Raw genomic sequence first — 24,680 nt, 5'->3', positions numbered from 1 at the left:
GCTTGGATGCATTTTCAAACCGCAGAATGTCTAATCTTTATCTTTCATGTTACTAGTTACCAAGGCCAAAGCCTCCTACCAAGTGGGAGCAGTTTGCAAAGTCGAAAGGTGAACTTCTTATACTCGCTGGCTTTCTGAGTGTTTTTGTTGGAAGTGTATTTGCTTTGGATTTTTGTAACAGTAACATTCTTGCAGGGATTATCAAGCACAAGAAGAACAAGCGTGCATGGGATGAGCAAACTAATTCCTGGAAGCGGACGTATGGCTATGATCGTGTTAATGATGACAGAGACGTTCCCATCATTGAAGCCAAATTGACAGACGGTTAGCAACTTTATCTTCTGTGTCTATGGCCGGTGAATCTTGTTTTGTACTAGCAATATTAGTAATCTTTTAGAGCTTTCCCTGGGCCGAGTACAAGCGACACAAACGCTTAACAGCCTGCATGCTTCTGCTTATGTACACTGATTTAATCCAGCTTTTACTTCAAATCTCCAATGCTCTTTTCATACATGACCAACTGAATCTAACGAGTCTTTGTTGTCAATGCAATTTGTTCTTAAATGTATATGTGTCTTGAAACCTATGGCTGCTGAATCATGTTTTGTAGAAAGATTAGTAATCTTTTCAAGCTTTCCTCATGCCCAATCGTAGTTATCATGAGCTGTGACATAAATGCTTAACAGCCTGCATGCTTCTGCTTTGTACAATAATTTGGTTCATCTATCATTTTATAATTCCCAATGATCTTTCTCATTTTGTGACTGACACTGAATTTCTTGAGTCTTCATTATCAATGTAATTACTTATCAAATTTATATGTTTCTTCAAACCTATTTGCATTCTGTTACCCTTTTAATCAAATATGATTTTTACAGAGCCTGGTGTTGATCCTTTTGCTCAAAGAAGGGAAGAGAAGAAGGGCAGGGTCGATAAACAAGAAAAGAACAGACTTGGGAATTTGAAGAATGCTGCAAAAGTTGGTGCTCTGCCAAGGTAATCCTTTCCTACTAGCTACTATAATCTGTATACCTGATGCACTATGTGTGTTATTCATTACATTAGCAACTCAAGTTTCTCATATAACAGCTTTCTGAAAAATATCATGCAGTCATATACAGCTCGCTGCCACGTCCGTGCCCATCACAGGAACTAAAGCTGATCTGCCAAGAAAAGCTAAGAAGGAAGACCTCGAGAATGTCGCTGGTATGGCTTCTGCAGCAACAGCTAGCGGTGGAAAGTTTGATAAAAAGTTGCCTGGTGAGAAACCTCTCAAGAAGGCTGGCAAAAACAGAAAGGTTTTTTCTCCTATGAACTCATTTGCCTTTAGTAAATCCACACGCCTTTGTAAGTTGATAGTTTGGTTAGCTTAACTGTTTCTTTTCTGCAGTTCCTCCCTGTTGTTGAAGGGAAAGGAATGGGCAACCTAGAGAAACAGCAAAACGACAAGATCCTGAACAGTCTACTGGCCAAGAACTTCGAGGAACCATTGGATGTCAGCAAGGCAAGCTCCAGAATTCAGTATATGTATCACTTCCATTTGTCTAGTCCACCATCTAACAAGTGCTGTAAGTAACTTTGATAACAGGCAATCACGATGTACAAGGTGAAGAAGGACAACAAGAGGAGGAAAGACAAGCAATCATCGTCGTCGTCCGGATCAAATAAGTTGAAGCCCCAGAAGAAAATCCACAAGAAATCTTCAAAGAAAAGCGCTTAGGTCCCTCCACATCATCGTTGAGACATGCCGTGCTGTAGGCGGCGAGCGCAGTCTCCAAGCATCAAGGATAGTCTTGGCAAATTTTGTATGGTCATTGTCCTGTTTAAGTCCCAAGGGAGAAATATTGTTATTCCGGTTACCACTGGTTATGATATGACGCAAGAAGCTGAGTGCCGTGATGACATAGCTGTACACGTATTGTATTTTCAGAAGTTTGGGAAATGTTTCTGGAAAGCTTTGTTGGCAATATAGAAATCAACCTAACACCAAAGAGATTTGATGTCTGAGCACAAGCCATAATTTAGTTTGAGTTAAGTAAAGAGTCTCTATGCTTTGCCAACCCCATGCTTAACACACAACGCTATATCTCTCTGGTGACCGTGAACCCTATATACGAATAGTAAAATAAAAATACCAGGAAAATAAAAAATCGGGGTTGCTAGATCTCAACCCTATATGAATAGTAAAATATAAAAAAATGCCAGGAAAATAAAAAAATCGGGATTGCTAAATAGGCTTAACCGAGTCTCAACAGATGTTATATTTGTGAGATCTTACATGAAGATTTATGTAAAACATTCTTTAAAAAATATTTCTTTCTTTTTATATGTTCTCTCCCAACTCTCAGAGATCTAACCGCGTGCACAAAAAATATCTGAAAATCCATGGTGTTAAACCTGATCAATCATTCTAGAACCAGTTGCTGCTACTAATCATTCATTACAACAATACCAAGAGAAAGCCATTTGATCTAGAACCACTTATCATGCACGACTTCACCTAACACCAATTCATCTAGTACCACTTCAAGTCTTCATCATTAAAAACACACACAACACCATCACACTTACCATCACCAGCAAACAGAATTTCTCTACCTAATCCAACTAGCATAGTAACCTGCTGCTTGGTAGCTAAATTCCTCTCACTATAGCTGCCAAAATTAGCTCTGCGTGCGGTCCCTTTACCTGCAATACCTCTACTGGTACATTCATTCCTCCTCTCAAACTCTTCCATTTTGTCCTCTGTTGCACCTATTCCATCCGCAACAACATCGTCAACAAGGACCCTTTTACCAAACAGATGCTCCACATACTCTAGCTCTTCCATCGCCATAAGTCGCAGGTGACCTATGTAGCAAACAAAAAAATTACAACTTTTAAACTAGCAAGAACCATAATAAATAAACACTGACATTTAACTTATGGAGCAACATTACTTCAGGGAGCAAACATATGAACTAGACATGAATCATACAAAGTGCTAGGCGTCGACACGGATTTGGGAACTAGGGATTTGGCGAGGGAGCGAGGCAAGAGCTGGTCTGGTCGCTTGGTTCAACTGAATCAATGCGTGCTTCTGATCTATGGCACATTTACAAAGAACCCCCTGCAACTCGTGTGTATTCAAAGCCATAAACATATTGGACGGCCAAAGCCACGCTGTCCCAGTGGACCAAGTCCACATGTCTTTTTTTTTACATGGTAATACATGTCTCATTAATAAAATAAATATTCAGTTACAAGCCACGTAAAATATTGACATTACTTGACTGAAAAGATAGGATAATCCTATGCAAAAAAACCAGCGTGTGTCCCTCTCCATTAAGGAAAAGGAGACAAATCACCTCTTCACCCGAGCTCGACACGGCTTCATCGCTGATCAGCAACTTTACGGATCTCCAAAGTAGTTTGCCTGAAGCAAAACCATTGCCGTTGAAAGAATCAGACCGAGCAACGTGTCCCCGAACACGCCATCGAACTCTAGAACTGACACCTCCGCATGACTACGCCGTCGGAGGAGGAAACCAGAACTATCAGCCTCCATTTACAAACCCAGCACAAGATGAGCCATCTTTCAGCTGTCACTTGCGTAGACAATCGTATAAAAAAACGTATATGAGTGACCGTTCACTTCCGTGGCCGTATTTAGGGCATTTTGAAGGGCGGTGAACAAAGTGAATATATGCAAAAACAAAAACAAAAAAGCAAAGTGAATACCGCAACAAGATCAGTGATGAATATTTCTCTGAAAAAAACAAGCCAGATTGGCCAAGCGCCCAGTCTCCGCTCTCCACGTAACCCTTCTCCCCTCCCAACCTCCGCGTCGTCGCAAACCCAAATCCTCCTCCCACCCCAACCCCCCCTCATCAGATCACGCGAGCAGGGGGCGCCGGAACCGGATCGGGCGCGGCGGAGGAGGGGGGACGGCGATGATGCACGGCGTGGGGCAGTCGGACGACGCGGCGGCGGCGGCGGCGCTGGAGCTGCAGGAGTCCGGGTGGGAGGAGCTGCGGCGGGAGGCGCGGAAGCTGGAGGGGGACCTGGACGTGAAGCTCTCCTCGTACGCGCGCCTCGCCGCGCGCTCCTCCTCCGCCTCGGCCTCGGCCTCGGCGGCCTCCCCCACCGCCGACCGCTCCTCCTGGAAGTCCACGGAGCTCGAGATCCAGGCGCTGCTCGACAAGCTGCAGGATGTCAACGACGCCATGAGCCGCTGCGCCGCCCCCGCCGCCCCCGCCACCGCCTCCGTCTCCCAGAAGCTCGCGCGCCACCGCGACATCCTGCACGAGTTCACGCAGGTCCCCCTCCTCCTCCTCCCCCGCCGCCTCTCCTCTCTGCCCCGCTGCTCACCTCGCTGAAATGGTTGGTTGGTTGGCTGATCCGATCCGATCGATCGGAACAGGAGTTCAGGAGGACGCGGGGGAACTTGAGCTCCATGAGGGAGCACACCGACCTGCTCAGCTCCGTGCGCGGCGACATCACCGAGTCCAAGGTTTCGTGTCGCCTCTCTCCGGGTCTCCACTTCTCATCAAAGTGTTGTTGCAGAGCGTATGCCCCCGTTCATCTGTTGTGTCGTCTCAGTCTGATCGCCGGGGATTTTCTCTCCAGGCTACGGGCGGCATGTCGCCGAGGGTGCATTTGCTCCGGGAGAGGGCTTCCATTCATGGCAGCGTCAACCAGGTATGGTTCCAGTAGTTGAGTTAGACCAAGCGTATCTAAAATTCTGTTCAATTTCATGCCAGCTGCTTAGCGTCGCACACTCGCACTAGAAGGATCCCCATTTATATTTGTGATGTTCATCATTAGTTCTTGCTCATTCTGCATTCTCTGATCTGATGCACAAAATCATTAATATCTGTGAGTGGTGTCTCATGTGATGTGCAACTTGGGGCAGGGTGTTGGGAATTACACAGCAATAGGAAGAACAGGTTGTTAGGAACACTTACAAGTTACAACCATGTTTTCTGTACTAATAACAGTGTGAACATTGAACGATGGTTTGAGTGGAGAAGAGAGAAAACAAGTCTACTTTTGTGCAGCGAAACTTTGTCACTGTCAATATGTGTTTGTCTTTGTGATCAACTCTAGCTCATGAGGCACTATGTTCCTCTTTTTTTTTACCCAAATTCCAGATAGACGAGGTAATTGGGCAAGCTCAAAGCACAAGAGCAGCCCTATCCAATCAGAGGGCCCTGTTTGGAGATGTTCAGGGAAAAGTCAAGCAGTTAGGTGAAAAATTCCCTGTGGTTCGAGGCCTCCTAGGTAATCTGTCGATCCTTAATTCTTTCATCGGACATTAGTCTTTTGGCGGGCATCATCGTATGCTCTCTGCTATTTGACCCGATTCCAGCACCCTAACAATCGAATACATTCTTGTTTGCAGGCGCCATCAAGAGGAAGAAATCAAAGGACACGATCATTCTTTCAGCAGTAATCGCGGCCTGCACCATCTTTTTGATCATCTACTGGCTCTCAAAATGATCGGTGCGTCGTTGGAAAAGCTCGCGACGGGGACTTCCTCTCTCACCACAGAATGACTGACAAGTGACTGCAGATTGCACGATAAAAGGCTGGTGATTATTATCCATTTCTTAGGGCTAGTACGAGGGAATGGGAGATCCCGTTGTGTTTAGCTCTCACCGTGCCGCCGTCGACGCATCTTGTTTCTGGAGATCCCCCCTGTCATTTATACCTAGATCAATTTTGTTTGGTGAATTGCCCACGAGGCCATGCTGGTTCAAGTAAATACGATGACACACTTCTGATACTTCCATCTTACAATGGGAATTGAGCTGTTGCCTGTACAAATACTGTGTTCCATGGAACAAAACCCTTGCCTGTAAGTGTGTTCCATCTTACAATGGGAGTTGAGCTGTTGCTTGCACTATTGCTGCAAATTCATTTCCATGTGCCAAATATTAAAATGTCAATCTCAACATACTACATTCTCTGTGTGTGTGTCAGTGTGTGTGTGTGTGTGGGGGGGGGGGGGGGGGGGGGGGGGGGGGGGGGGGGGGTGGCGGGGGTGGGGGGGGGGGGGGGGGGGGGGGGGGGGGGGAGCATGCAAAAAAGTTTGGGGATCAACAAGTACCAGGATCCCATAGACAACCTTAATACACTTCTTAAGATATGTAGTAGCTTGTAGTCAATCACCCGCGTTCCCTTTTTACTCTACAAAAATAAAAGAAAAAACTATGTACACAAAAAGTGACAAGTTTTCACCATTTTGGCGCCAAAGAAGAAACAGCTCGATCCCGTATGAAGAAGAAACACCGCTTAGTTAGCAGCCACATCCTATGATCTTATCCCATTTTACAGCCAGCCACCAAATTCTCATATTGTGCAGCCAAGGGAGCTGATCCTGGCCATCTCATCAAGGCCCCAACACGATATTACATTGGGTGACAATGTCGTCGAAGGTACAAGGAGACCGATTTCTCTCTGCAGTAAATCAGACTCCATACAGGGGTAGAGCTACTCGGACGAAGGAGTAACAAAGCGCCCCTGTGAAGACATAGCTGTCGACCCGGTCAAGAATACCACCTGCATTGCAGCTTTGTGTTAAGTTCGCGAAAAAGCAATGACGCGATGAAGTGTAAGATGTGAGACTCGGAATGTAAAGGACAAAACCGACGGAAACAAGATGTCTAACTTTGGAAAGTATGGTAGTAACTGTTAGAAAAAAGGGTCGATACCAAAGTACGAATGAAATACTCCCTCCGTTCATTTTTATAAGTCATTTCAGACAACTAAAATTGAGCTATTTTGTACACTGTCTGAAATGCTACAACGCCTTATAAAAGTGAACAGAGGGAGTAGATAAAATTGCATGGAGTAGTGCTGCAAAAAAATTGACATGACAAAACATGAGATATAACAAGAACAGAGCTAACAATGTTTACCATGGCCAGGAATGAGCGACCCAGAGTCCTTCACACCAGCATCACGCTTAATAAGAGATTCAATGAGATCCCCGAATAATGAACCCAGAAAGATCAGGATCCCATAAGCAGTAGCACTGATATCAATCAATTAAATAATTAGGCAGGGAAGCAAAGTTCTACGCAAATATGTCATTCAAGATACTCCCTCCATTTTTATATACAAGGCCACAAACTAAAATTACAGGTACCAAGACAAAAATTAATGTGTGCTTTACAAGTCAATTTGTTTTCTCGTTTACCGGATTAATTAATAGAGTGCATGCACATTAGAGAAAACTGAGTGGCCGTGGGAGAGGAAGTAGGTGAGTGTGTCGTTAGGCTAGTCATAGTGGGAGTAACTTAGCAAGTAACATAACGCACTTCGAGAAATTTTTGCTTATGTGGCTTTGTAGTTAATGAGAAGTGGTAACATAATATGTTACTGTAACATAGCGTTTTCCAAGACAAGATGAGTCTACAAGTTAATTAATGAAGTCTTCTATGACACTACTACTATGTTACTTTGCACTATGAATGTAGTAACTTAGACTAGTGTCATATGTATGACACTAGTATAAGTTACTCTCCACTATGACCAGCCTTATCATCCACTACATGCATGCTAGTAATTAAGTCATGGGTTAGTAGTACGAGGAAACATCATTAATATTTGCCTCGATTATTGTTGGTGGCCTTGTATAGATGCAAAATGTGTTTTTCATAGTGGCCTTGTATATAAAAATGGAGGGAGTACAAGTGGAGAATCTATATGCGGATGTAAACTCAACAAAGAGATACATGCTATCACATGTATGTCGGGTCAACATTCTTTTTTAGGCTAATAGGATATAACCATATAAAATCTTTGTTTATTTGAATTCTGAAGGACGGTAGGAACAGCCTTGTTAAATATTTCAAGAAAATAATGTGCAGATAGAGTTACAAAAATATAAAGAAAAGAACACTGCCCCTACTCCTGGCAGATACCAAAACTGACTTTTTGAGAAACTCTAATTGTTGGAAATCGATATCAATATCAGTTTTTCCATCTAAACTTCATCGAGAGGCATATATTCCTTTGCAACAAGATAACATGTAATGAGTCATGAGTTCCCATGGAGTTATTAGAAAAAATCCTGGCAGTTGTGTATTTCTTGTTGATATATTGAAAACTAATGCGTTATGTTGGTACAATTTTGTTCACCCTAAAACCTAAAATTTGATGGTTTATTGCGTTCAAGTAACCAAATTTCAAGAATTCAGTAAAGAAAAATAATGTTTCGGAACTAGGACAATAACAATAGAAAGGTGTCAGAAGTTAGCAATACCTCAACAGCGATCTTGGCCAGCGAAAGAGAGTCGACAAAAGCACAGTGGTAAGCACACAGCCAGTCAGACCGGCTAAAGCACCCTCCAGGGTCTTCTTAGGGCTTATGTTAGTCAAAGGAGTACGGCCAAATGCCTGAAACGGAAAATGGATAACACGATGACATGATTTACTTCCTTTCAAATACACGACTGTCCAAATAAATCACTTGTCTGCAAAAATTCAGACAAGTTGAATGCTTTTTCATTCAACAAACATACATGGCAGGGCAATCGTATGCGTGTCTACAAATTTATAGTAGTTACTTTGGTAGGGAAAAACAATAAACTAGAAGTTCATCTGTGATCTGACACACTTTTTTTTATCAGTGTGGTTGTGTCACATCAACGGCAATCTTAACAGGTTGCCCAACAGTAGTTACACCATAAGCTGGATAGCTCCTAACTTCTGACAGGCTTCTGTAGGAGTCTCTTGATGTACACTATATTGTTCAAAACGAGTAAAAAAAATTATAGTGACCCACAGAACTATAGGCAAGTTGTTTCCAGATAAATTAAAACAAACTAAAAAAGGCTGTGTTTTACAATAACATGACAAAGTCAAATGGGGTCAATCAAAATAGAAGAGTAGGAAAGAGCATACCCTTCCACATAGGAAAGCTGATGTATCAGCAGCAATAATGCTAGTAATAGATATCAAGGTTGCTACAAATCCAACTGTCCAGTGAGCTTGCCCACCAAGAAGTATTGGCCAGTTATGTGCTATACCTGTCAAAGAACACTGGTTATAACTTTTAACATATAACAATAATATATTAACTCACCAAGAACAGAAAAACATCATAATTACTTGCACTGGTAACTGGTAAGCACTTAAAAAATGCACCTTCTTATGAACCCTTAAATCAATTAAAACTATACATAAAATTAATCTCTTATAAACAAACTGTCTCTACCAATACTGCAAATCAAACAGAAAGATGAATCGGTAGAGAAAGGTGACAAGCAAAGAAGTAAGCAGAGAAGTACAAAGAGAATTTGACGACATACTTGTATTTAAGGCAGGAGCTGCTAGTCCGCAACGGAGCTTAACCCAGAAAGAAGGAAGATAGCCACAATAAAATAAACCAAAAACTGAACTAGTTAGCTGAGCGAAACGGGGGTTTCCTCTTTGCAATACCAAAGATATTGCAATAATAAATGCCGATAATGTCAGGGGAACATCCATGCGGCCATAGCACCTACGCAAATATACAGGAGAAACATCAGAACTCGAAGCTGTAGTCATATTAACAGGAACTGACAACCAAATGTAGCAATCCTTCCTTCTTAAGCAACCCCTCCCCACCCACATTACATGCGCACACAAAGAAAAACATATAGCGTAAATTATGATCATCTAAAAGAAATGTCACGAAGCTCTGATCTAGTAAAAATGCTACGAAGTTCAGGAGCTGAAGCAATCAAGCAACATCTGTAAGCTGATACCTCGAAAGTATACAAAAATGCACTGATACTTAATTGTTCTTCCGACCCAAGAAATTGAGTGATAAGGTGGGGAGTTCGGTGCTGAAATAGTAATCCGTGAGGCCTGATTCGCATCGTGTCTAATGACCCCATGATCAAAATGGTAAGTAATTGTATCAAGCTAAAGCTACAACTTACAGGTTGCAAAGTTTCAATGCCGGCATTTGAGCTAATTCCTACTGTACCATCTTGCCTCTACCTCAAGAATTCCCAACAAAATTAAAGAGTGAGTGAGCCAAAGCAATTTTATGCTCGCACGACCACAACGACGTGAGGATAGCTAGCCCATTTATACCGAAAATTGTGACTAAATACCACATAAATTACAGTATCCACAGCGAAGTTCTAGCTTATTCTGACAGTAGGGCAGAGCAGACAACAAATGCGGGGCTCCCTTACAGCGTAAGGATGGGCATGAGGGCGCAGATGGCGGAGCAGACGCGGGACACGTAGCGCGGCGGAGGGGTGCTGCCGCCGGCGGCGGTGCCACGGACGAGCCCGAAGTACTCGCGGGCACCGGCGAGGACGACGGCGGTAATGGCGGCGGTGAACACCCAGCCGCCGGCGACCACGACGCCGCCCGCGCCGACCCCGATGGCGATGCCCACGAGCACCCTCCGCTGAAGCTGCCGGGCCTTGTCGCTCTTATCGGCGGCCTCCTCCGCGCGGCCTTCGCCGGCGGAGGCGGAGGCGACGGCGAGGAGCGGGAAGCGGTGTCGGAGGCGGAGCGGCGGTGGGGTGGGGAGGAGGAGGCGGAGGCGGAGCGGGGGCTGGGGCCGTGCGGCGGAGTGGAGGACGAGAGGAGGGTGGAGGCGGGTGGCCGTCACCGTCACCGTCGTCGCCGCCGCCGCCGCCGCAGCCATGGGAGATGGGTGGGGGTCAGGTCGGGCGGAGAGTTCGATGCGAGCAAGGAATTTTCGCTACCGTTGATTTTTGGCCAGAGCTGTAGTAGAGACATCGAAAATTTGTACGTACCTGTATTTGCCCAAAAGGAAAACAATACCTACTAGTAGTACCAAAGAAAATGTAACATTACTCTAAACGAAATTTCAAAATTGTAAGTTTAAAAGGTGAAGAAACAAAAATAATGGTATGATAAAAAATACAGAATATGACACTCACCTCGTATCGGCCTGGAAACTTGAGAAAGAAGTGCCAGAAGGTAGAAGGATGGAAAGAAAGAAAAAAGAGGGATGCTCACTGAACATCGACGATGTTGATACTCTCGATGGTTTACCGGTGATGAACAACGTCAACATTTTTAGAATGAATTGTTTGATAAAAATGTCGACGCCTTTCCTCGTTGTTGCTGGTGGTTGAACGGTACGGAGAAATAAGATTTGGTTGGGCAATTATCAAATTGTTTGATAAAAATGTCGACGCCTTTCCTTGTTGTTGCTGGTGGTTGAACGATATGGAAAAATAAGATTTGATTGGGCAATTATCAATGTGTGGTGTTTACATAATTGACAATGAAAAAGACGAAGCAAAGTAGGAGAAGAAATAACAAAGCAGGTGGATCGCAGACAGAAAAAGTTCATGGGGAGCCCCGAAGAGCTGGGTAATCCCACGTCCTCTAATGTTTAAGTGTCAACACCTAAAAAGGGAAATTCAACCTAGTGGGTGGTTCTCTAAAAAACCACTAGCGGGTAGTTTGAAATCTTTCAGACCATTTAGTCACTCTGTGCATTTGAAAACCGAACCAAAAAACCATACCGAAAATAAACCGAACCAAACCGATTTTATGGTTTTTATGGTTTCTGGTTTCGGTATGGTATGAACTTTTCATACCGATTTGAACTTCGGTTTTTATGGTATATACCAAAAAACCAAACGGTTAACCGAATAAATCGAAGTAAAAAATAAATTTGTATTTCTTGAGATAAACAACCATACAAGTTGTCATTTTTCTTGTACATGAGTTAAATTCACTACTAAGCACCTAAATTTTTCTTGTAACATAGTCATTTTTCTCCTTTTAAAATGCTAAGCACGTCCATAACCATCAACAGATGAATCAATGCATGTATATATACTTATATATATAGTCATATACTATTTGTGTAAACTAGTATGTGTTTTGAGTCGTAAATTTGCAAATTATTATTAAGTCATTTTCAAATTCGCGTCAACTTTGGTTTTTATGGTATATACCGAAACCATACCGAAATAATTTGGTATATACCGAAACCGAACCGTATTTTATTTTCATACCGTATTTACCGAAGTATTAATACCGTACAAACCGAAAAACCGTATAAACCAAACCATCTAAACCGAATAAACCGAACGCACAGGATGACCATTTAGGACATGTTTGAGTTAAGCTCATGGTGCATCGAATACCCAACGTCACAATGGATAAATTCTGACCAATGAACATTCACAAGATCCTGAAAAATTCGCACATCCTTAAGGCAGCGCCTTGTTTTTTTGTTTGGTATCCGAAAAAACGGACATCTCTCTGTGAAGAGCACATATCGGTTAGCGATTGCATGATATGGTGAGTTGTTTGCATGGGACGCGTCTGACAGCCACTCTGAAGGAGATTGTTTGATCTAGAACTGTTTTTGGCAATCCTCTGCACCTCAAAATATGAATATTACAGCCTGGACGACAGCGGCGGGTGCTTTGGCTACCTCGACATGCAAAGATTATCGTCATCTGGCTACCTCAGGCACTTGCCTGTCATGCGGTGTAGAGAAAGAGAATAATTTCAGTCGTTGGTTTCTTGTAGCCATGCTTGAAACTTTTGGGAACACATGCGTGCTGTTTGGTCCTTGCTTGAGAACGATCATCTGATAAATAATAAAAAGGAATGACTCCTCGACGTGTTGCTTCAGTGCTTTGAAGTTACAGAGGTTAGACTCATTATGTTGATATGCCACACTTGAAACCTGCGTATTGATCTGATCTATGACAGAGAGGTATCCCCTGATGATGGAACGGTGTAATTTTTAGACAGCTACATGAAGTGCGTTGGTCTCTCATGCAAATTCAGCAAGGAAGAAGTTTTGAAGGAACAAAATGCATGCTTTTGATAATGAGGTTGTGTCGATGGTAAAAGAACATGTTGATGGTTTTCTTTTAGAGTCGGATGACTCAACTGCGGTAGTTATGATTTTGAGAGGCATGCTGGAATGATATGTTTTGCGGCGGTAGTTATGATCTTGAGAGGCATGCTGGAACGATACGTTTTGCGGATTATCGGGTCGTGCTCAATTGCAGTGATGCTTTGAAAGCGGAGTACATGCATTAATGTAAGGGATGACTCTCGTTGTCCAAGACATAACTCTTTTGGTCATTATGCAATCGGCCTCTTCAGAAGCTCTTCATCTTATTAGGTTTAGGTGATGGATTGGTTGATCGGCGGACATCTTGCCGTGGAGATCAGATCATTGATGAGTGCTAGAGAGTTTAGAGAGTTTACTTAGTACTCCCTCCGTCCGGAAATACTTGTCATCAAAATGGATAAGAAGGGGTGTATCTAGAACTAAAATACATCTAGATACATCCTCTTTTATTCATCTTGATGACAAGTATTTCCGAACGGAGGGAGTAAAAGATTAGGAGGGAACAAAATAGAGTGGCCGGTCGTCAGGCATACTAAATGTACTTCCGCCGTGTGCATCAAAGTTCTGAAGTATTGATGAATTATTACCTCACAACTAAAACTTTATAATTTTAGAATAAAACTCTGTAATACATACCTCTGAAAAAACCAACATGAAAACAAAAACAAAAAATCCAAATCGTAAAAATTTGTAGGGGTTCAAAGTCCAAATCCTGCCGACAGGGGGTGCTTGAAAAACCACCCCAAATGAGGGAAACAAACTGAAATAACGAACCGGCTCCGGGGCATCACCGAAGCGGAAAGAAACAGAGAGCCCCCAATCCCGATCCCAATCCCAATCCCAATCCCACCCGGTCCGGCCCAGTCCAGTCCAGTCTCCACCCCCGCCGGCCGAGTCAACCGACGCCCGGACCCCCCCTCGTCTCGTCATGGCGGCCGCGACGGCGACGGCGACGGCGGCGGAGGAGGAGGCGCGCCTGCTGCGGCTCGAGGAGCAGGCGGAGCACGGCGGCGGCGGCGCCTGGGAGTACCTCTCTCTCGCCCGCAGGCTCCGCGCGCGCCGCCCCGCCCCCGTCCTCCGCCTCGGCCTCTCCCTCCTCAACGACGCCTCCGCCCGCTCCCGCCTCGCCTCCGAGCGTACGTCACGCCCCTCCTCCCTCCTCCTGATCCCCTCCCCCCTCCCCCGCGCGCGGTACGGATAGATCTCGTCTCGTGGTCCGCCTCGGGCCAGATCTCTTCCCCCGCGTTCCCGATCCGCCTCCCCCTTTCGAGATCTCATCCGCTGAACTGGAATCGCTGCGCTTTTGCGCCCGGAACCGTTGCCGGAACGTCCCTGCGGCGTTCTCAGCTGCTGCTGATGATCTCTCGCCGTGCTCTTGGCCCCAGTACTGAACGCGAGATCGCTTTGTTTCGATGCATGCAGAGTGGACGCTCTACGAGCAGGTGGCGGTGGCCGCCATGGACTGCCAGCGTCTTGATGTCGCAAAGGTGAGGTGCTCTGGTTACGCAGTCACTTTTTCGTTTATGACCATCTCTGGTCCGGTTCTATTCTCTGATTTCGATGCAATTTGACTTTGCCCGCCGAGAATGAAAAATTCAGTTTATCTTGGGTATGGCTACCATTATCTATTGATCAAATCGCCTCGTTTCATGGTTCTGCAGGATTGTATTGGAATCCTCTCCAAGCAGTTTCCTGGCAGCGCTCGTGTTGGTAAGTTTGTTTGGCCCATACAAAGGCAGTTTGCAGATCTAGTTACACTTGGGAAACTTTATGAGCAGAATCATCCAAAAGGGGTTGGTGACAAGCAAGAAACATGTGGTGGAGCCAAGCTAATCCTTTCCAAAATGGGTTTAATGTTTTCAAATGGGGAAAGGGTTTGTTCAAAAGATTGGACTAAAGTCTGACATGAAACTTCAAAATTATCATGCCAGTTCCGTAAATCTATGCAAGGCTGTGATTGTTTTTAAGACAGCTCACGTTGTCAATAGTCTGAGAAGTGAACTATAATGCGAACGGCGAAGACTATTACTTAAAAATAAATGAAATATGCATAATTGCTCACCATATAATGATATCAACTATTATTGGCTTGGTGAGTTGATTTCTCTGAACAAATATACCTGCACAGTACTTTAGTATATCAAGCCAAATGATGTTGTGGTACACGCCCTTGGAATATACATAGATGTTGATCTTAGGTATTCTACAGGCCAGGGATTGTCTGATCTAAGAGCATTACTAGTAGAACCCTCAAACCCTCACCAGCGTTTTGAGGGTCCAAAAATGATCTTTTTGTGCACTTTTACGGGTTGAAAAACAGGGGCAAAGATTAGAACCCTCAAACCCAACCCTTATAACGGAATATTCCCCATGAACGACGTTGTCGTTGCACGCGGGAGGTCGATGGGGCGGCCGCCGGCGAGGGAGCGACTAGCAGCGGCGGTCGCGGGCGTGGACGCGGGAGTTGGGAGGATTTTTCCCTCCCGCGCGAGTATAACCGCCAAATGAGGGTTGGGGTAGGTTTTGCTCCCCAACCCTTACTTTTGAGGATTGGGAGAGGGTTTGAGGGTTGGACCTTTAAATTTTTTTGAGGGTTTGAGGGTTAAGGGGTTCTAGTCTACGGCTTTTTTTCGACGAAAACTGTAAAAAAAGAAGTTATTTTTAGGGGTTTGAGGGTTTGAGGGCTCTACTAGTAATCCTCTAAAGTAGGAGGGCAAGGTGTTGCTTGAGGGTGAAGGTGTAATACATGGACATTTTTGTTAACTAAGAACCAGTTATGGGTTACCTAAATCCTGGTGTACACAAAAGCGATGTAAACACCTAAGTTTGGAACACATTTTTTATTATTCAAGTATACCAGAATTGATATCTGTCGAGTCATATAATGCTGGTTATTATGGCCATCTTTCTGTAAATTCTGAACACACTTGCTCTAAAATGCAGGCCGGCTAGAAGCCCTGCTGTTTGAGGCAAAGGGTGATTGGGCTGAAGCTGAAAGAGCTTATGCACTTATCCTGGAAACCAACCCATTTGATCAGGTAAAAATTTGATATGCAGGAGGAATTTGATTTTCTTTGCTTTCTAGAACCATTCAAATGCTAAGGATGATACCTTAGTACGGTGTCATTTTACACAACAAATATCCTCCTTGTTTGGTTGTCAGATTGTCCACAAGAGAAAAATTGCTATTGCAAAAGCACAAGGTGACATGTCTTTAGCAGTTGATTATTTGAACAAGTATTTGGAATTGTAAGTATGCATCCACTTCTTTTATGGACCAGTTACTGCCTCCTATATTTTTCTTATTAGAACATATTAAGTTATTAACCCTTTCCCTGTGTTAGATTCATGGCGGATCATGATGCATGGAGAGAGCTTGCTGAAATTTATGTTTCCTTACAAATGTGAGATGTTCAATCTTGATTGATTCAACATAATATGGTCAGATGTGAAAATACTAACTTATATGATGATTTTTTTTGCCAGGTACAAACAAGCCGCCTTTTGTTACGAGGAACTAATATTGGCTCAACCAACCATTCCACTTTATCATCTAGCTTATGCTGAGGTAAGTGGACCAAACACAGCCTTTCGTGGAAATAAATAGAAAATTTAGAATTATCTGTTATGAAATTTGTCATTATTCTGTTGATGATTTACTGATGGTCCCTTTCTTCCAATGGTAAATGATGAATGGTCGAATACCACATGAGACGACAATAACTATCAAAGATCCAATTAAAATGAAGCACGCCAATTCAACATTGAAGTTAACAAAAACGTTACAAAATAATTATGTATAGTGATATAATGAGCAAGGTTTACGAGTCGATGAGTTGTTCCGAGGTTGAGACTGGTAGGCTAAGCGTAACTAATCGACACTAGTCGACACTGAAGTTGCGACTCATAGACTAGTTGACACTGAAGTGTAGTCGGCCATGGAGTTGAGACTCATAGACTAGTCCATAGACTAGTCTTGACTAGTCCTTGGACTCATAATCCATAATGAGGCATAAGATTAAAAATAGCAAGTGTATTAAGTTTTATAAGTTGTGTTTCTCAAGATAATGATCCATGTGAGAGATGAATTGAAATGAAAAAATGACACCCATCTTTATAAAACCTCTCAGGCATAGATGCATAAGTGATGAAGTATTTTGACACCGACTTATAGGCTATCATAATATGCAATGAATCAACATGATTTGATGAGTGATTCAACTGTGTATATTTTCTACCAATTGAGGTCCCACATCTAGTTGTGATCAGCCATGAAAATCGATTTTAGTAATTTAAAGACAAAGACTGGCTTTCATTGAAGCTGTCATCTTAAAGGAGTTTTGTTGGGTATTTATTCAAGTTAGCAGTTTCTTTCTGTTTATTTTAGAAGTCATGTTGTACTAGGCGGACGGGGCATGGCATAGGCTGATACGCAGATATGTGTCTTTAGGGTGGGAAACTGTAGGAGCTTATTCTTGTGGGGTCTGCAAGAAACGGAAGTTGCATGGTTTTATCTTACTGGTTTTGTGTGGTAGGTGGGAGAGGGCATGCTGAGCCCAGAAGTAGAGTTTATTTGGCGTGCATATATGGCAATACGATGATCAGTGCTATTTATTTGTTTGATAGTCCTTCTGGTGGGATGCAAAATCGCCCAACGTTTCTGATTCATATAAATGACTAAGTCAAGCCAATGCCATGTCCTGATTCTGCCGAAGGCGCAGTTGATTTCATGCAATGCGAGTGCACAGCTTATCCTTGCTGAGTGTCGCCTCTTCTTTTATGTTGAAGGTTTTGTACACACTGGGTGGTTTGGAAAACCTTCAAACCGCTAAAAAGTACTACGCGTCGACTATCCAGTTAACTGGGGGCAAGAACACGAGAGCTCTCTTTGGCGTGTGCCTGGTAAGACGGACGGACATCTTGGAAGGGTCCCAGTTGCCTTTATATTTTATTTATTTATTTATCCACAGTAGTGATCCTTGATGCATATACATCCTTGATCCCCACAGTGCAGCGCAGCAATTAGCCAGCTGACCAAAGGGAGGAACAAGGAGGAGGAGAGCTCGGAGCTGCAGAGCCTGGCCGCAGAGGCACTGATGAAGGATTACAAGCGGCGCGCGCCGTCCATGGAGGCGCTCGTCGCGGGCATGCTGAAGAACATGAAGCTCTCCTGATCTGACCCTTGTTAGCTCACAAGGGCTTTAGCTTTAGCTAGCTGAGCGAGCGAGCACTAGTGCCTCACGCATGCGGTGGGCTCTGCTTTGGAGACGGCAGATCCTTCCAGCAGCATTGTAAAACTTTATTTACGAAAGATCCTTCCTTGTTTCCATATATGTCGTTTTTTTTGATTGTTTTTGTTGCCATAGAGCAATAAGGAAAACAACACTGTACCATTGTAGTTTTGAATATAGACGAAAGTTTTTGATCTGTAATAGATGAGTACGTTAAATCTCTAAATGGATCACTTTTTCTTCTTCTTTAGATAGACGTTCAAGCCGTTCATGTATACACCTCTGTTCCTAAATAGTCTTGATCCACTATGTATTTCTTTCATGTGCCTAAATACTACTAGTACATCTGTTTCTAAATGTAAGACGTGTTGACAGTTTAATTTGCAGATCCTAGCTTACCTTCTCAACTTTCCAGCACAAGAAGTGTCTACAATGGGTATTCACAGTCTTCATGAGATGGTGGCGGTATGTTCCTGGTATCTCCGGTGGGAAAGGAGAAAACTCGTGCATAAGGAGCCGGTCCAAGATGCAAGGAGAATTGCGCAGTCAGTTTGGGCTCTTGCATGGAATTTTATCATTGCATGTGATGCAAAGGCATCGATGAAGAGAGGAGGATGGTGCAAACCACCAAATGGAGTCGTCAAACTGAACGTCGATGCAGCCTTTGACATTTGACATGCTGAACGGGCCTATGGGAACAGTAATCAGAGACGATAGGGGCCATATGACTGTCGCTGGAAACAAACTGGTTGATTCATGTTATGATGTTCTGATGGCGGAAGCGATGGCTCTCAAGTTTGGTCTCTAGATTTGCATTGACAGCGGGCTGTAACAAAATTGTGGTCAACTCTGACAATCTGGAACTCACAGAGACTATGAAAAATGGAGGCCATTTTGCTGGGAATGCGACAACCATTATTGATGACTGCTATCATCTGGCATGCGAGTTCCGCTATATTACTTTCGGGTTTTGCCCAAGAGAAGCGAATACTGTGGCTCATGAATTAACTAAACTAGCTAGATTTTCTTTTTGTAACGAGTGGTTTGAAGATGCTTCAATTGAGCTACTTCCTCTGTTGATGAAGGATGTAAACTTGATTACGAGTTAATAAAGAGGAGGTAAAGTTATAAAATAATAATAATTAAACTGCCAAAACATATTGCATTCAGGAACAGAGGCAACAGTTATGATCAACCATATATTTCCCCCAGAAATTGATGGAGAGACGTTTGCACAAATTCTCCGGCTACTTGGCCATTGTTTCATCTGCTTGCTCAACTCTTCTTCCTCTATGTTGACACGAGTCGAGCCCGCTGGTTTTATCTGACATTACCCTTTATCGCTTTATCGTTAGGTGACCAACCTACAAACCCCAATTTGATCTACCTCCGCAACATTTCCACGTATCCTAACCTATTTCTTCCATCTTATTTGACTTCTATGCTGCTGCAACATATTTTGTTTTTTCTCTCTTTTTTTGAGAAGGAGGTTGAAACTTCCGGCCTTTACATCATTGTGATGCACACATCCAATTTTATTAAAGCTGACGCAATCACTCAAGACCAGCACGTCAACAAGAAGGCAACGCCTTCAACAAGATAATGACATAAGTGGGCCTATTTGTTTAATTACGACTTTAGCACGCACACAGATCAGTGAGATGATGGCACACTACGGCTAGCAATCGACAGCACGTACTGCAGAGTCAGGTCATGCACATTGCTCGATTGTGTTCTTCTTAGCAAATCTTGACAATGTACTAGGAGGATTAATCACCTCAAACATCGACAGCCTTCCGCGTATCCTTTTTTTTTTGCTTTCAGGAATACGCCCGTCATTGCTATGAGGATGAAGGTGTGTATGTATATTTTTCAGATACACCTGCAGGTGTTTTATTGAACATACGCCGTTCAGCACACACAAAAAAGATCCACCATCCTTTTCTTCTTTCAGTTGTCATACAGTACAAAATTGCTTCATTGTTGATTAGATGCTATGTCATATCGTCTGAAAACAATGTCTCTTTCATGATTTCAACATGCCAATGTGGTGTGGTCGATGCCAAACTAGTGCTCCGTTTGTGTTTTTTAAGATGCTTTGTAACGCACGGATACTTTGCTAGTACATGCATACATACATACATACTCCCTCCGTATATAAGATTTGATCAAAGTCAAACTTTTAAATGTTTGACCAACTTTATAAAAAAAAATATCAACATCTAAAATACTAAAGCTATATGGTATGGAAATTAATTTCATGATGCATCTAACAATACTGATTTCATATTATGAATCTTGATATTTTTTTTATAAACTTAGTCAAAGTAAACAAAAGTTGACTTTGACAAAATCTTATATGCAGACTAAAAAGAAACGGAGGGAGTACATACATACATAGTACATATTGACGGGCATACACGCCGTGTGAAAATATCTATTTGCACATCTTTAAAATTAAAATTTGGCTAAAAAAAAGAAAAGAGCATGGAAAGAGTCATGGCCAAGAAAAGAGAGAGGAGGGGAGCGGAAGCCGGGAAGACTGAGCGGAGGAGCGACTGGTAGCTAATTTGGGCGCGTGAAGCTCTCCCGGCCTCTCACCGTCGTCCACCCCCCGTACGTGGTGCAGCCAGCATGTGTATATGTATCTATATATATAAAGCCCACCTCCTTCATCCTCACAACGCAATACAATCTCTTCTCTCCTCCTGCCAGCTTACAAGCCAACCAACGCAGCGCAATGGCGGCGGTGCAGCAGTACACGGTGGCGCTCTTCCTCGCCGTCGCCGTCGCCCTCGTGGCGGGGCCGGCCGTCTCCTACGCCGCCTACGCCCCCGGCGCCCCGGCCACCCCCGCCGCCCCAGGGACCCAGCCCAAGGCGACGACTCCGGAGCAGAAGCTGATGGAGGATATCAACAACGGCTTCAAGGCGGCCGTGGCGGCCGCAGCCGCCGTCCCTCCGGCCGACAAGTACAAGACGTTCGAGGCCACCTTCAGCGCGGCCTCTAACAAGGCTTTCGCAGATGTCCTCAAGGCCGCCGCCTCCGGCCAGATGCCCGCCCAGTCAGCCTCCATGGCCTCACTCTCCAAGAGCCTCGAAGCCTCCTACAAGCTCGCCTACGACAAAGCCCAGGGCGCCACCCCCGAGACCAAGTACGACACCTACGTCGCCAGTCTCACCGAGTCGCTCCGCGTCATCTCCGGCGCCTTCGAGGTCCACTCCGTCAAGCCCGCCGCCGAGGAGGTCAAGGGGATCCCCGCCCCCCAGCTCAAGACCATCGACCAGATCGACGCCGCCTACAGGACCGCCGCCACCGCCGCCGACGCTGCCCCGGTCAACGACAAGTTCACCGTCTTCGAGTCCGCCTTCAACAAGGCCATCAAGGAGACCACGGGCGGCGCATACGACAACTACAAGTTCGTCCCCGCCCTTGAGTCCGCCGTCAAGCAGGCCTACGCCGCCACCGTCGCCTCCGCGCCCGAGGTAAAGTACGCCGTCTTTCAGGCCGCCCTGAGCAAGGCCATCAATGCCATGGTTGAAGCCGAGAAGGATGCCAGCGCCGCCACTGCCGGTGGCTACAAAGCCTGAGCTCGCCAACAACACACATCCATCACGCACACATACTATGCTGTGTATGTATGTAGTACGTACGTGTGTGGCCTTGGCGGCCAGGGATTTTCCTGATGCTTCCTTCTTGGTTTTCGTTTCATGCATGCAGCCGCGATCGACCGTGTGTGCATGTGCCTGTAATAATAACAAAATCTTTGTAATCTTTTTCTATGAATTTGTAATCCCCATGACAAGCGGGATCAAATCCGCATATTGTATAGGGCAGTGATCTGCGCCGGTGCGCCGGCCCAACTGTTAGGCGAGTCGTATCTGAAACGTTAGTTTGTCTTTTGCACACCGTCAGATCAGCCTTTGAATCGTTTTTTTTCTCAATAGAAAATCGTGTCCAATTCAAAACAACTATTTCGTGCTGGACACCCCGCCATGGACTCTCCGAGGGCTGACCTTGAAGCATCACCAGCTCGCCGCCGGTCGCCGTCCTTGCTGCCGGCCGCCGTCCATCTTAGTCGTCGCCGTCGTAGCACCGCCATGCCGTGGCTGCAGCTCCTGGTGTCGCCGGGAGCCACCATGCCATGGTTGAAGCCTTTTTCACACAACGGTTGAAGCTTTTTTCATGCATAGTTCCTGCTTTTGCACTTGCGTCATGGCCGGTCCCAAATTCCATCACCTTTGATGGGGTAGTAGCAAAAATAAAAGACGGTGGTAGCAAAATACAAAGACCATTGTAGCAAAACTTAAAGTGGTTCCAGCAAAAATAAGATGGATCCAACAAAAATTCAAAAACAGGGTGGTAGCAAAAACTAAGACGACAGAAGCAAATTTCAAAGACTATGGTAACAAAAGGCTAGAGTGGTTCCAGCAAAAAGATGGATCTAATTAAGCAAAAAATATCAAAAGACGGACTTCAACGGTAGTAGCAAAAAACAAAATGATGATAGCAATGTTTTGGACTGGTTGCAGCAGAAGGCACTCAAACAAGGTGGATCCTAGCAAAAAATTCAGCTGATTCCAGCAAAACAACAAGCCAGATGGAGCAAAAAATACCACCGATTGAAGCTCCCGCCGACACCGATTCCAGCATCTCGTCCGCTCGTGCACAACGTAGTCGCCGTTCCCGCACGGGTGGAGCACGACGGCGCTCGCCGGAGCGGCATGGCGACAGGTCGAGGGCGAGGCGCTCGCCGGAGCAGCGTGGGGGCAGGTCAAAAGGCTGGAGAAATGTGGAGGTAGGTAGATGCAGCCCCTCGTCAGAGCAGCACCGGGGTAGGTGGAGGCGAGGAGGTCGCCGGAGCAGCGCAGGGCGAGGTGGATGCGTCCGCTCGTCGGAAATGCGCAGGGCAGATGGAGGCGGACGTCGGCGGAGCAGAGCAGGTCCTGTTTGATTTCAGGAAAAAATGAGTGAAAGGGATAAGGGAGGACAAAGATGGATGCGGTTTGCAGGACCCATAAATGACGCGTGGGGAGTGGACGTGGCTGGCTCATAGGATCCAACGTGGCGCATGAGCCGGCCGAAAGTTCGGCCAACGCACCAAACATGAACGTTTCCAAGGGATAAGGGAGGACAAAGATGGATGCGGTTTGCAGGACCCATAAATGACGCGTGGGGAGTGGACGTGGCTGGCTCATAGGATCCAACGTGGCGCATGAGCCAACCGAAAGTTCGACCGGCGCACCGAACATGAACGTTTTCCTACTGTATATCTATATCTATCACTGGATCGAGTTTCTCTTGATTAACTCATGGAAATCAAGATTGCCTTTTATATCAGTATTTTCTTAGAAGATCCTTTTTATATTAGTATCAGGATTATTCCTTGTTTGGTCTTTCCCCCTCCCCTCCCGCGTCCCACGCGCGTCCGGGAGGCAACCCTAGCACCGCCGCCGCCACCTCCCTCCCTCTCTCCCTCCTCCCTCGCCGCCACCAGGGGGCATGAGCGGGCGAAGCCCGGTCATCGCCAGCGGCGACGTTGTGTGGGAGCTGCGGCGCGGGCCGGATCTCGCCGGCTGGGATGTTGCGCTCGATGCCGGGCGTAGCGGCACTCCGGAGTGGGCCAGCGATGGTGGCGTGGCGTCGGGCGATGGGCGGCATGGTGGTGGTGCAGGTCGGCGGGTGGCATCGGCGGCGACTGCCTCGCAGCAGCGCCTCGGCGCCACGTCTGGCGCTGCGGGTCACAGGCGGCCCCTCTCGTCGTGGATCTCGGGTGGAGGGGCGGCACAACAGTGGTGGAGATGGGCGGCCCGGCTGGACGACGGCGCTCGGCGCAGGAGGGCCTCCCTGGTGACCTCTCATGGCTGCGGCCTCAGCGGTTCCGTGCTCCCTCCGACTAGTAAAAATATGGCTTTGGCCCAGGCCTGAAAAGCCCATTAATCCTGGTTCACTCACGAACCGAGACCAATGGGTGCATCGGTCCCGCTTCGCGAGGCCAGGGCGCCGGCCAGGCCTCGTGGGCCATTGACCCTGATTCATCTGACCCCTTTGGTCCCGGTTCCAGACACGAACCGGGACCAATGGGCCTTTGCTCCTGGCCCACAACCACTGGTCCCGGTTGGTGGCTGGAACCGGGACCAAATGTGGTCCTTTAGTCCCAGTTCTAGCCACCAACCGGGACTACAGAGTGGCCTATATATACCCCCGCCCCTGCGCGCGAGCAAAGCCATTGCTCTGTTTTTTTTTGCCCGGCCGTGGGAGAGCTTTGTGGTACTCTAGCTCACCTCCTATGCACATGAGGTGTTTGATGAAATGCCCGAGCCACACTTAAGATTTCTCCTCTCGAAGCTCCTTATCCAAACTCCATTTTCCTCAAGATTTGTCTAGGTTTGGCGGTCCGTCCTGTTCCATCCCCGTCCTCCCCGCCGTCGATCGCTCGCGCCGGTCTCGCCTCCGGCACCACCGTGGTGAGCCTCTTGTTCTTATCTTCTTTCTAAAAGAAAAAGTTCTTACTGGTATGATTTAGATAGATACTTGTATAATTTTCTTACTTTTATTATTGTTTGTTATTATATAGTGTGATGGTTTTGGTATCCGCCT

At 45.5% G+C, this 24,680-nt stretch overlaps 5 protein-coding genes across 5 annotated transcripts; 4 read left to right on the top strand and 1 right to left on the bottom strand.

Moving 5' to 3' along the window:
* Positions 1-74: 74 nt before the first annotated feature.
* On the top strand, positions 75-1,954 carry LOC125513371 (ribosome biogenesis regulatory protein homolog; the record flags this gene model as incomplete). The annotated part of the gene is given in 6 exon segments (XM_048678472.1): positions 75-108; positions 196-324; positions 879-996; positions 1,112-1,298; positions 1,391-1,504; positions 1,589-1,954. Coding segments are annotated over 6 exon segments (714 nt in total), but the record flags the coding sequence as incomplete, so codon positions are not given.
* Positions 1,955-3,771: 1,817 nt separating this feature from the next.
* LOC125514902 (Golgi SNAP receptor complex member 1-2-like) lies at positions 3,772-5,901 on the top strand. The gene is made up of 5 exons (XM_048680275.1): positions 3,772-4,298; positions 4,403-4,492; positions 4,609-4,680; positions 5,133-5,262; positions 5,384-5,901. The coding sequence occupies exons 1-5, from the start codon at positions 3,933-3,935 to the stop codon at positions 5,479-5,481; spliced, it is 756 nt and encodes a 251-aa protein (XP_048536232.1). The 5' UTR covers positions 3,772-3,932; the 3' UTR covers positions 5,482-5,901.
* A 187-nt stretch (positions 5,902-6,088) lies between these two features.
* On the bottom strand, positions 6,089-10,723 carry LOC125515195 (phosphatidate cytidylyltransferase 4, chloroplastic-like). Its single transcript, XM_048680631.1, has 6 exons — positions 10,176-10,723; positions 9,300-9,490; positions 8,893-9,017; positions 8,252-8,385; positions 6,903-7,018; positions 6,089-6,543 (listed from the first exon to the last, which is right to left on the bottom strand). Exons 1-6 carry the CDS (start codon positions 10,637-10,639, stop codon positions 6,452-6,454), a joined length of 1,122 nt encoding a protein of 373 aa, XP_048536588.1. The 5' UTR covers positions 10,640-10,723; the 3' UTR covers positions 6,089-6,451.
* Positions 10,724-13,637: 2,914 nt separating this feature from the next.
* Positions 13,638-18,331, top strand: LOC125513413 (ER membrane protein complex subunit 2-A-like). Its single transcript, XM_048678535.1, has 9 exons — positions 13,638-13,986; positions 14,273-14,337; positions 14,512-14,560; positions 15,794-15,888; positions 16,014-16,099; positions 16,195-16,254; positions 16,337-16,418; positions 17,639-17,752; positions 17,860-18,331. The coding sequence occupies exons 1-9, from the start codon at positions 13,779-13,781 to the stop codon at positions 18,022-18,024; spliced, it is 924 nt and encodes a 307-aa protein (XP_048534492.1). The 5' UTR covers positions 13,638-13,778; the 3' UTR covers positions 18,025-18,331.
* A 2,215-nt stretch (positions 18,332-20,546) lies between these two features.
* Positions 20,547-22,430, top strand: LOC125515741 (pollen allergen Phl p 5.0101-like). The gene has a single exon (XM_048681247.1). The coding sequence runs from the start codon at positions 20,822-20,824 to the stop codon at positions 21,668-21,670; it is 849 nt and encodes a 282-aa protein (XP_048537204.1). The 5' UTR covers positions 20,547-20,821; the 3' UTR covers positions 21,671-22,430.
* The last annotated feature ends 2,250 nt before the right edge of the window (positions 22,431-24,680 follow it).

This window comes from Triticum urartu, chromosome 6 (assembly GCF_003073215.2).
Source record: "Triticum urartu cultivar G1812 chromosome 6, Tu2.1, whole genome shotgun sequence".
In the NCBI taxonomy this organism is placed as follows: domain Eukaryota; kingdom Viridiplantae; phylum Streptophyta; class Magnoliopsida; order Poales; family Poaceae; genus Triticum; species Triticum urartu.
This window is presented reverse-complemented; position numbering and strand designations above follow the sequence as displayed.